We start from the raw sequence: 12389 nt of genomic DNA on the forward strand, positions 1-12389 counted from the left end.
TATCAATTTTTTAAGGAAATCTGAGAAATTTTTCCAAGTAAAACACCCTAAAGCAATGCTTGTAATGATGTCTGTAACATAGATTTAATTCAAAATTTTTTCCGAAATTCTTCAACCCCTGTTGACAAAACAAGCATATTAGGTCGATTATAGATTAATTATACTTTGTATTTATAAGAAAAACCAAGCCTTTTGTAATTTTTTCGATAATGTTATCGTTAAAAATAACGAGAAAATTTCATGCATTTATAATGAGAGTCAGTCACGACATAGTCAGCTGCATCACTTGCCTCTACACATGCAGCTGCTCGTTGTCGTGACTTGTGATTTGTAGATGGCGTTGGTTTTGTGAATAAATCCTGTTCGTCGTTTTCTCCTTCCTAACTGTAAATATTATCGTCCTCGACCAAAACATACCACAGTCTGCCTTTATAAACGCACTAGTAAGTTTCGTTTACGTTCTTCGTTCATTTTTCTTTTCTTTTTTATTATTCTTTTATTTTTAAGTATACCTTTATTTTGATTAAATATGCAACACATTCTAAAATAATATGACGATTTTAATTATGTTTCTTGGAAAAACGATGAAAAAAAATTAATAATAGCGCTTAAATCAATTACAGCTGCACGTGAGTACGGATGCAGATGACTCGAGATCTCATCCGCATCTTCAATAACGGAGAGAATCTCTTTTCTTTTTCTGTTTTATTTTTCTCCTCTAAAATTATGTAATTTTTGAAATTATAATTGAAAATATAAAACTTATGAATCTAGATTTCCATTTTAATTAATAATTAATAAACATGTGATTAGTAATAATGATTAAATTTCTCATTTTCAGCTTTTCCATGCAATTGAAATAAATGAGCAATTGGAGAATTTTACAATTTATGAAATTTCCTATTTAAATTAATGTATATTAAATGAATTATAACGATTTCTTTAAAAGCTAGGATAAATTATTTACATAAAATTTCTATTAAAAAATAATTTGACAATAGTTCTGGAGAAACTTTTCTTTAACTTATTTAATTTACCTAAATTGCTACATTATTTTTATTATGCAAAGATTAATTCTTAATAATAATAACAATAATAATATTTAATCCATATCTTAGTTGTGAGAATCTAAATTAAATAAAATTCAAAATGTTAATATAATTTCCATTTAATCTTAATTAAATTCTAAAAAGCTTTACTTGGTACACAGTCAGATATTATTTTAAAGTTTATATTTATATTAAAATAATAAATAGTGTTTTTATTGAAGAACCACAATATCTGACATCATAGAAATTTAAGCAGTAAGAAACCATATAAATCTTAAAATAGGAGCATCAATATGAAAGAATATAAAAATTTATCACCAATATATTATTTCTTTTTCTCTTGTTTTGGTCAAAATTTTTCCTTTAATACATAATTTTTTTCAATTTAAAAATTTAAAGAGGTCATTTTTATTCACACCAATGATTAGGTATTTTAAGTATTATTAAAAAACCATAAAATTTGAATAAAATAGAAAATTAAAAATTATATTTATAGTAAGACTAAACACTATACACATAGATTTGTATGCTATATTTATGTAAACAGTATAAATTAAAACCTTCAAATTTAATGATCATACCTTTATTTAAAGGTAGCATTAGAAGATAAATATATATTATTTGAGCAATTGATAATATTGAATGAATTTAACTATTTTATTTATAATATACACAAACATGTTTTATATATTTATTAGATTTATTTCCAGTACAATTTTTCACAATGAACAATTCTATTTAATCAGAAATTAATTATAAAAATTTTTGTTTGTTTAATTACAATGTAAAATTTTTAATTTGTAACAATAAAATGGAAATTTGAGGCAAAAAAACCCATGAATTTTCTTAGATATATTTGGTTAAAAGAGATAACATGCAATTTTACAATAGGGAAAAATAAATTACTATAAACTGTCCAAAGGGAAAAATAAAATATTGTACTGTTTCTAAAATTTTATCAGCTATAAACTGAATTTATAAAAATTTTTAAAATTCTCCACAAAACTATTTTAGCTTGTGTTAACTAAGGTGTAGTTGGACTGCTTATAACTAAAATAGATCTGATTTAAATGTAAAAAAAAGGATGTAAAAAATGATCTAAATCTTAAAAATGATTCTGAAATGATAAAAATAAAATAGTGATTTGTATATTTTATTAATAAAAATAAATACCATAAATATGAATATACGGTACTTATCTAATTTCATGCATGCAAATATTTATATTTTCTTAGAAGTATGAAATATTACATGTCTTTATAATAATATATCAACATATACATATTTATATATTGATTAAATTTTGTATTGTATTAACAAATCAAATATGAAAAAATTCAATTGAAGTTTGAATAAATTTGAGATAATTTATTCAAACTTTTTATTTATTTATTGTTAAATTAACAATTGGAAATATTGAAATAATAAAATATGGAAGAGTTGTATACAAAAAGGAGAGTTCTCAAGCACTTTTGAATATTAAACATTCAGGAATCACATATTCCAAAATAAAAAGTTTATTTTATAACAAAACAAACTATAATCAGCAATTGAATTGTCAGCAAAAGAATGGTTGCTATGCAAATAGCATGTTCTAAAGCAGTGCTCACTCAAAATTTAATCTTGGAGAGCTAAGTAAAACAGATAAAATTTTTTTTAAAGCAAACTCAATAAAATTTCCACCTTTATGTGACTGCTAATTCTTAAGTAGTATAGAGATAGAAGACACCATAGAATATAAGTAAAAAAATGAATTTTAATTAGGAAAATATTTTTGGAAAATTTACTAGTGTTCTTTTCCTTTTACTTTGGGGGATGCCAAGGTCCCTTGGCCCACCCCCTGCCACTATCCTAAAGTACTACTTTATTGGATTGATTTTTTTTCATGTTTCATTAACTGATTGGTTTCATTTCAGTTTGGTGGATAGATAGATGTGTTTCATATGATAGATTGGTTAAGTTAATTAAATTTTAAACAAAAACAATTAGTGTTTATATATCTGATATATTTATGATTTTATTAATTTTTAAAATAGGTATAAACATAGTAGCACTTTTGAATTTTGTTTTATTTTGTTGTTTCTTATGACTTGAAAGAACTTGAGCCCATTTTTATATAATTCCTACAGCATTAAAGCGTATCTTACTGTATTTTTGGCGTATTAATCTTATATTCTATTGTTATTTCACATAGTGCTTCCTTATGAATTAAGGATTGACTATTAATTAATCAATCCTCAATTAATTTATTTACATATTACACCTATAATTAAATTTTATTTTCTCTTCATCGAAATTTCTGAAACATCAAGAAATATTTATAACATTTAGTTTAGGAACACCATCCAACTGTTTTTGAATTTATTAGCCCTTACTTGAAGATAGTTGCCAACTGTTCAGAATTTCAGTTATTTTTTTAAAAGTTAATGTTGCCAGATTATATCAGGCTATATTAATGCTACTATTAATAATTAAATATCAAGTAATTTGGTCTAGAGGTAGGCATTAGGTGCAGTCTCTTGATAAATGTGAATAATTATAATTAATTTAATATTTAATAATTAATTTAGAAGGTTCTGGAAGAAAAGAACCAGCCTGGAGCAGGACTCAAACACAAAACTCCTGCATGTTATGTGGATGTATTGCCAGTTATACTATCCAGACTGCCATCTAATCTTCCACTTCCAGAACTATTAATTTAGCTATAACCATACTGGTTATTCAAGACCCTGACTAGGGATACCTTCAATGCCCATGGGCTGGCTAATGCTTTACTGCAACATGGTGATATATGCAAATACAAACATAATTATTAAATATTAATTTAATTTTATTTATTAAAATTACTGGTATCAAGAGATGGCACTTAACATCTACCTGTAAATCAAATTATGTGATATTTAATTATTAATAACAGCATTAATATAGTCCAATATATTTAGCAATTGTTTGGCATTAATCTAAAAGTCAGGTTAATTGATGTTTATATTCGTATTTTTAAACATTATTTAGAAAACAAAAACTGTTTTGGAAATCTGAAAAATGAATGAGGAGTGTGTACGTATATGTGTGCGTTTATTTGTTTTCCAGCATGTCAGTTTTTCTCAAGAAAAGTTGGCATCCTGTAATATGAATTCTTTTCATTCCTACTAGTTTGCATTTGTTATTTATTTACAGTGGAGCATTGATTATCTGAATACCGATCAACCGAAAGCGTTCCAGTCGGCAAATTCAAATTTCCACTAGTGCTGTGGCGTTGCAGCACTCTCCCCCTCCTTGCCAACCTAAACTGTACGCCTACTTTAATGTACTACATTATGTAAGATATGTATTTGTAAGACTTGTGATACAAATTATATACAGTACAGTTTTGTGTTTAATACATTTTTCGTAAATAATCAGTTATCCGAACAACTCCAGTCCCGAATTGTTTAAGATAATCTATGCTCTACTGTATTTATTTATTTTTTCAATTTTGTCTTCTTCCATCTTGTAGGCCTTTTTTTTTTTTTCTTTTTTTCAAGTCCATTGTGGGTCTGGCCAAACCCACAGTGAAGATGGCAGAATGGTGAGGGATGGGTGACCAATACATTTCAAATGGATCCCAATGAAAAATTCCTAGGGTTGTTCAACCAGATTCAATTCCTAATCCTCAGAGCATTAGACTGAAGCCTTAATTACCTCAGCCATCTGGCAGTCTTGTGGCGGTACACAATACCTGTGTACATAGGGGTTAGATATAAGTTTAATATTAATCCCAAGCCTTTGTTTTCCATTTTTACTGTCTCTAGAACTTTCTTATTCATTCTTTCTCTACGGGTGGGGCAACCTCATTCCAAGAACTAAAAGGGGAAACAAAAGAAAGAAAAGCCCCGAGGGCTCTCAGTAAATGAAAAAAGGACATTCTTGGGATAGCGTTTGAGGAGAGCAGTCGAAAGATGAAAGAGGAGATTCAACGCTGCGTAGGATGAGGAGACTTTAGGTCGTTTGGAAGGAAATGAACGAACAGTATCGTTGCTGAGATCGAGAGTGTTGTGAATACTTCGAGATTCACTGACCCTTTGATATAGAAAAGGAAAAGAGAAAAAGACAGATTGAGCGCAAGTCCCGACGTTGAGAAAATTTGGAGATTTACGAAAAGCCCGGGTACCCCACCAACATTCTCTTTGTTTCTTTTTTTATTCTTGAGTCCTTCATCTCATCTTCCTTTCTTTTCTCTCTTGTTGTTTTTAGTATATAAGTTAAGTTAAGATAGTTAAGTTAGATATAATATTTTGGGAATATATCTCCATATTATCCATATTGTTGTGGACACGTGTCACTAGCCTTTGTTCATACAAAAGGACCGATCGAACCGTATTGTACAAAAAGGAGATATATAGTTGGGATCCAAAAGAACCAAGTGTACATAGAACCGCGTGAAACTATTAATAAAATATTTTATTATATACAATTTCGTCTTGTATTGTTCGTCCGCGTGCTCACAACAGTCTCATCATTATCACCACAATGATGATGAGAAGAGAAGATAATTAAGAGAAGGACAAAAATGTTTCCAAGTTTGTTTGTAGGCATTTTTTTTCCCCTGGCTCATCATTCTTTTATGTTGTTCCTTTTCATAATGTGTTTGGAATTTGTTACTTTGAAAATTGACAACTCTAATTATAGAGCTGTAGATTCAGAATATGAATACAAAAATAAAAATAAAGTAAGGTTAATAGAAATCACAACATTTTATTTTAAATATAAGAAATTATTCTATTGAAACCATTTTGTTATTGATATTCCATATAGTTTGGACTCACAGATCTATTTTCAGGAAAACATTTGCAAACATTTTTTAAAATGTTTTCCTGAAGATAGCTGTTTACATCTCAAAGTCCAATAATTATATTAAAGCCAAATGATTTAGCGGTGGTTAATGTAGCCTAATTTAATCTGGTAATTGTTTGGCTTTAATGTTTCTGTATATTTCTGTTGTAATTTTTACTTTTCAAAGTTTGATTAGATATACTAAAAGTTAATAATCAAATTTTACTGCTTGTTTTCTTATTATCTGAAATAATTAAGACTGGCAATGATTTGGATAACCAAACACTAAACTATATATGTTAGAAAAAATTTACACAAGTGCATTGTGTCAAGATAAAAAAAAATCATAAATGAGTGTTGTATAGCATTACTACACCTTTATTGAAAGAAATAATCGTTTATTTTCTTTTGAACAAAGATAGAATTTAATTTCTTTGCTGCTAGTTTCCTGAGAGTAGTAGTAGTTAAGTAGAAGATATACCACACTCTGCTGTTCATACCACATCATTAATACAACAAATGTTAATCGTGTATTGGACCCATTTTGCTTTGTTCCACAGACTCCACACGCCACAGACAATATGCAAAAGCAATACACTTCAATGAAGGAAGATTCTTGACGATACGTTTAACCTTCTTCTATTTTGTTATTGATATTCCAGGTGTCTCTGCTGTCAGTATTCTCATTATCATTTTGCTAGTCTTCTGTCAAAAATACCATTGTCTGTTTCCTTATATTCCTTGCTTTCTTTGTGAGTTATGTACTGTACCTCTGACTTCTAGAAATTTTTAAGGGTTACACTTTTCTGTTTAACTATTTTTTATTTATAGGTGTGATGACAGGAGTGTCCATTGACCATTTCCATGGTTGATGCACCTGTCATGAACTTTCTTTGGAGGAAAAATGACTACTTGGTTTAGATAAATGGTATATGATAGATAGATATATATTTACTTTAATCTAAATATTGTTTCATAAAATGACTGTATGTATTGTAGCTGTACACTATATATTTTTGTTGTAAATATAAAGTTAAGTTTAGTTTAGTATCCTTTTTCTATTCTTTGTCTCACTTCCTTCTAGAACTTTCTTGCTTTGTCTTTCTTAGTCGTTGTCCCTTGGGTGGGATTACCAATTCCAAGAAAACTGTATGAGGACAAAGGGCGAGGCGAGGCCCCAGGGTCAATGAACAAGGGGGAGAGCACAGTTTGGTTGGAACTCTCAACGAGAATGGACAGAGAGAAGGAAGGCTCCAGATAACTAGTACGACAATCTGAGACCACGAGGTTTCGAGAGAGAGAGAGAGAGAGTTAGGCTCGAATTTTGAAGAATAAGGACAGAATTACGGTATCCCCCGATCAAATTAGAGATGATTGAAGGCTACGTGGGGCCAAAGAAGTTAGCGAAAGGAGTATAAGGAGTGTCGACAGAGAACACGAGGAGCAACGGTCCAAGAAAAGCATAAAACTGGTAACTCACCCAAGTCCTCGAAACCAGGAAAGTCCCGGGCATTTCTACCTTTTTCTTCTTCTATTTTCCATCTTCTCTTCTTTCCTTAGTTATAATTAGTATAAGAATTAGTTTGTAAGTTTCGGCCCACGTATAGTTGTCGCACTCATTGTTCTTTTGTTTGTTAGGTCAGATTGTGGCGTGTGTGGGTATAGAGATCGCTTGTAATTGTTGGGATCCAAAGAACCTGTTTAGTGTGATGATAAATTACTTCGTTACGAAAAATAAAATCTAGTTATTTATTTGTACTGTCCCGCTCGCTGGATCTTGTACTTGTCGCCCTAAACTTCACAGTATTAATAAAAAGAAAAGATACTTTTCTATTCTATAACAAATTTGAATGCATTATTATTATTAATTTGGTGTTTTGAGGACGTCATTCTTTTCAGTTTTCTTAATTGTCATATACTTTCCATGATTATTTTCATTGATAACTTCAGATATTTGCAGTGTAAAATTTCATGAATTTTGATATACTTACTTATTTAAAAATACCTAGATACTATTTTTTTTAATATTAATTTTAATACTATTATTTAACTTTCCTGTGTTTTATACATATCTTGAAATGATTTCTATTTGTTATTTTCAGATATTTTAATTGAAGATGGGATATAGGTTAAGTAAACCAGTGGAAGAACAATTTAAAAAACATCAAGAATTTATGTTACAGCTTCAAAAATTACAAGTAAGACTATATTCATTCTTATTTTTTCAATGTAAAATATGTATTTAATCTTCATTTCTTAAAATAAACATTATTTTTTCTAGTTAAATAATAAAATAAATTTTTAAATTAAAAAATATATTCTAACTGTTAAACAAAAATTAAAATTTTATGTTTTAGATTGAACGTCAGATTCATGTTCAAAATCAGATGAGAGAAAGAATGGCTGCTATGCAAATAGCACGTTCCAGAGAATTGCTTTATTGGCTTGGTTCTTTTTATGTTTTAGCAACAATAGGCTTGATTGTTGGGTATGTTAAATAAATTTTAAATAAAACAATGAGTATTTATATTCCTGATAAATATTCTAATATATAAATCATAAATATATCTTTATTAATTTTTAAAATTTCATAGATATACAATAAATTATATATATCAGAATTACAATTGTCTAATACATTTACATCATTAGTGTTGTCATTTTCTCAATAGTTATTATATTTATAATAAAAAATTTATATATTAAAAGTTTGTATTAAACATAAAATTACTGCAAACAAAAACATCATTACTGCAAAATAAAATTACTGCGAGTATATTCAATTGCATTTTTGCTTTTATTTTTGTTCAATTGAGAAAAGCTTATCAACCATTTATGAAAAATACATTTGTTAGTAATTATTTGAAATGATCACTATTAAATTTAAATATGTAGAACTTAATGTAAAATAATGAAGATCAGTAATAGTAATCTTTAATTCTTTTATGTTATTGAACTATTGAAACCATCTTGAATTTGCTTGTTTTCAATTTTAATTATTTTCAACACTATTAGACTAAATAATAATTTTTTATCATTCAATTTCTTTCTTCAATGATCTTAACAGACATTATTAAAAAACTACATTCCAAACTATTATTTAATCTAATTAAATAAGTTTGGAATGTTAGAATACTATGTTTAAGAAAATAAATTATGCTGTTTATTTCATAAATCTAACAAAAATACAAACTTTCACTAAAATATAAACTTTATTTAATTATACGTAAATATATTTATGTATGTATCATTAAAAAATAATAAATTATGTATACCTTAGAGAGAAGATAATTAATTGTTTTTTTTTCATAATTTATATATCAGCACTGTTACATGTACAGTAATTACAGTAATTAAAACTAACAAATTGTTTGTATTTTTTCCCATTACTGCAAATTTAATTAATCACACAGATAAATTACAGAATAATATTTAACAGATAATTATGGCTTTCTACCTACATCTCTTTACTAGAAAATAGTAGGAGTTAAGGATAAATAATCCACATCTCAAAATTACTCCAGCATGTATTTTTAATAAACAAAAAGTTTTTGATTTTAGTTGATGAATCTTTATCACTTCTATTCATTACATTGTATTCTACGAGTGATGAAGATCAATCTGATGGAATAATTTAAAGAAATGGATTGTTTCTTTTAAGTTTCTCTGCCTGTTCCTTTATGATTTATATACTAGGAGTTAACATATTCATAAGTCATAATAATATTTTAGACCCTTTTATTAAGAAACAGTCACTCCTATAAAAGGATGTTTTACCAAATTTTCTTAAATCTTAGACATGTTAACAAGTTGATTTTTGATCTAGGCTTTGACTTGTATTGATAAATAAACTGAAAAATAAACATCTATTTTTTCTATAAATTCATCCATTATACTTCTATAGTCTAACTTTTGAAACTATATATAAAATGAGATATGAGAAATTGAATTGGGACAACTGACCAACACCAACTGTTAATAATTGATCTGGGACATCTGACCACTAAATATATATATATTTTTAGCAATTAATATATTATTATATACTGTATAAAAGTTTATTTAATGCTTATTGTTTAAACATGAATTATTATTAATTAATACAGATACAGGAAAACAAAAAGAACAAGAACTTTGATACCGATTTTTCCTCTTACTTATATTGTTGCATATCAAGCTGATTTAGCTTATGGAAATAAACTTACTCGTATACAAGGTATATTTATATTGTTTAGTTTTTCTTTAATGCTTTTATTTTTGAAACTGTAAATAAAAAGTATTTATTAATATGTATAGTAAGTAACACTTGTAGCATCCAGAAATTATTATTGCTTACAAATTAGTGACTATAAAATTGTTAATGCCTTTTTAAATAAAATTATTTATTAATGTAGTTTTTGTTTTTAAATTCTGTATAATTTTAATTTCATAGACAAATTTTAGCATTATTTAATTAAATTTCAGAATATTTTTTATTATGATTTTTGCTATTACTTTTGACTTTCTATCCTGTGGGTAATAAAAGGGCCTTTTTCCATCTCATCATGGAAAAATGCCCTTTTCCTTCAGTCAGACCCACAATGGGAATGGCCAGGTGGTGAGAGATGCAACCTGTTATATTTGGGCTATTTAGATCACTCATGAAAAATTCTTTGGGACTTCACCCATCCAGATTTGATCCAGGTCTCCAGAGTGGTAGGTTGATGCCTTAACTGCCTTGGTCATCCAGTCATGTATTTCAGATTTAGTTAATTAGAATGAATTTAATTTATCTTTAATTAATTAAGTCTTATGTTCTAAGTTTTAAATAAACCAGAAAAAATGAAATTTAAATAAATAACATTTTGCTTTATTTGTTTTACTATTCAAACTTGTATATAAAAAAGCATTAAAATATTTTAATTTTTTAATATAAATGCTGTTTTTAGTTATTAATAATTTTTTTTGTCTAAAATTTATCTGAAAGGTCAAATTAATTTGACCTTTCAGAGCAAAATATAATACAAATTGTTTAAAATAATTGATATTACAATTATAAAAAAGTTTAATAAAAGCATGTTTTTAAATCAGAGTATACTGATTTATAGTTCCTGAAGCCTCAATAAAAAAATATAATAAAAATAACTTAAAATTTTATCTATTACAGTATATTAAAACTATGTATATATGTGTGTATTTTCAAAAATATTTATTTTTTTTTAAAAATTTTTAACTTTTTAGGTGAGGCAGAAAATATCCTTCAGTTTGAAAATGAATTAGTTGAACTTCCTCGAGGAATTCCTAGTTTTAAAACTATTGAAAAAGCAAGAGAACATATGCACGAAGAAGATAACTTGAAGAAAGCACATGATATTTTTCTCTAGTACAAATTATTCCAGTATATCAGGTGGTAACAACACTGCCCAGCACAAATATTGACAAGATCATTGTCAGATTTGTGATTTTAAAGTGTTTTTTACTTATTATTAATTACAGTTAATTTTAAAATTTAATTAAATAATTCTAGAAAACTTATTAAAGGTAAGAAAAATAAATTTCTCTCAACAGAAAAATATATTTTGTTTCTAAAATTAGAATTTTAAATTCTAATTTTTAAAACATTTTTGCCTTTTTAAAATCTTTAATTCCATTAGTAGATATTTACAAAAATTATTACATATAAATAAAAATATTAGTTGAGATATGAGAGAGATATATTAAAAGTATAAATCTTTAGTAAAGGTGCTTACTATTAAATATTAAACAAAATTTATTTTTTCAGTTTATTACATGTAAATAAAAATTTATGTAATTCAAACTTAAAATTATTTTTGAAATTTTGTTATAATTGTGATATTACAATTAATAAAGCAGAGAAAATAGTAGTTAAATGTATTGCATTATTAATAATACGAAAAATTAATTATGTGAATAATCAAGAAATGGCTTCAACATCACATTTCAAACAACAAATTTTGAAAAAGAAACAAGGTTAAATTGCATATTTACTTATTAATTTATAAAATCTTAATGCTTATGATTATTCCAATGAAATCTGAATTTCATTTGAATCTTAAAGCTTTAAATAACATATTTATGTTTTATGAATTAAATTTATTTGAAAATATAATATATAATTTCTCTTCATGTAATTTGTTAATATTTTAATCATACATGCAATCAAATTTTCATTCAAAATTAATATTTTACATGTGTTTCAAATTAATTTTGTTAAATTCTAATTTACACCTGAATTATATAACATACATTATAGTATGTGAATGTACAACACACAACATACATTAGACTGCTATATAATTATTAACTATAGTTATTAGCAATTCTTGCAATAGATCAGACCACTTACATTGTATAACTGGATGAAAGTGCTTTAGAAATTTGTTCACATTGTATGTGGTATGATGTTATCATAGAATCATACCAATCATAAGCAACAGTGATCATAACCTTGATGTTTCCAGGCTATACTCAACTTGGATTGAAGTGAATCAAAATGATTTTACTCATTTGACTGCCATTTAATCTTTT

At 26.6% G+C, this 12389-nt stretch overlaps 1 protein-coding gene across 1 annotated transcript; it reads left to right on the top strand.

Annotated features, from left to right (window-relative positions):
• The first annotated feature begins 245 nt into the window (after positions 1–245).
• Positions 246–11437, top strand: LOC136984867 (plasminogen receptor (KT)). Its single transcript, XM_067282005.1, has 5 exons — positions 246–443; positions 7964–8059; positions 8219–8349; positions 9968–10077; positions 11082–11437. The coding sequence occupies exons 2-5, from the start codon at positions 7979–7981 to the stop codon at positions 11222–11224; spliced, it is 465 nt and encodes a 154-aa protein (XP_067138106.1). The 5' UTR covers positions 246–443; positions 7964–7978; the 3' UTR covers positions 11225–11437.
• The last annotated feature ends 952 nt before the right edge of the window (positions 11438–12389 follow it).

The sequence above is a fragment of the Centruroides vittatus genome, unplaced genomic scaffold (assembly GCF_030686945.1).
Source record: "Centruroides vittatus isolate TY-2023 unplaced genomic scaffold, ASM3068694v2 contig_934, whole genome shotgun sequence".
NCBI lineage: Eukaryota > Metazoa > Arthropoda > Arachnida > Scorpiones > Buthidae > Centruroides > Centruroides vittatus.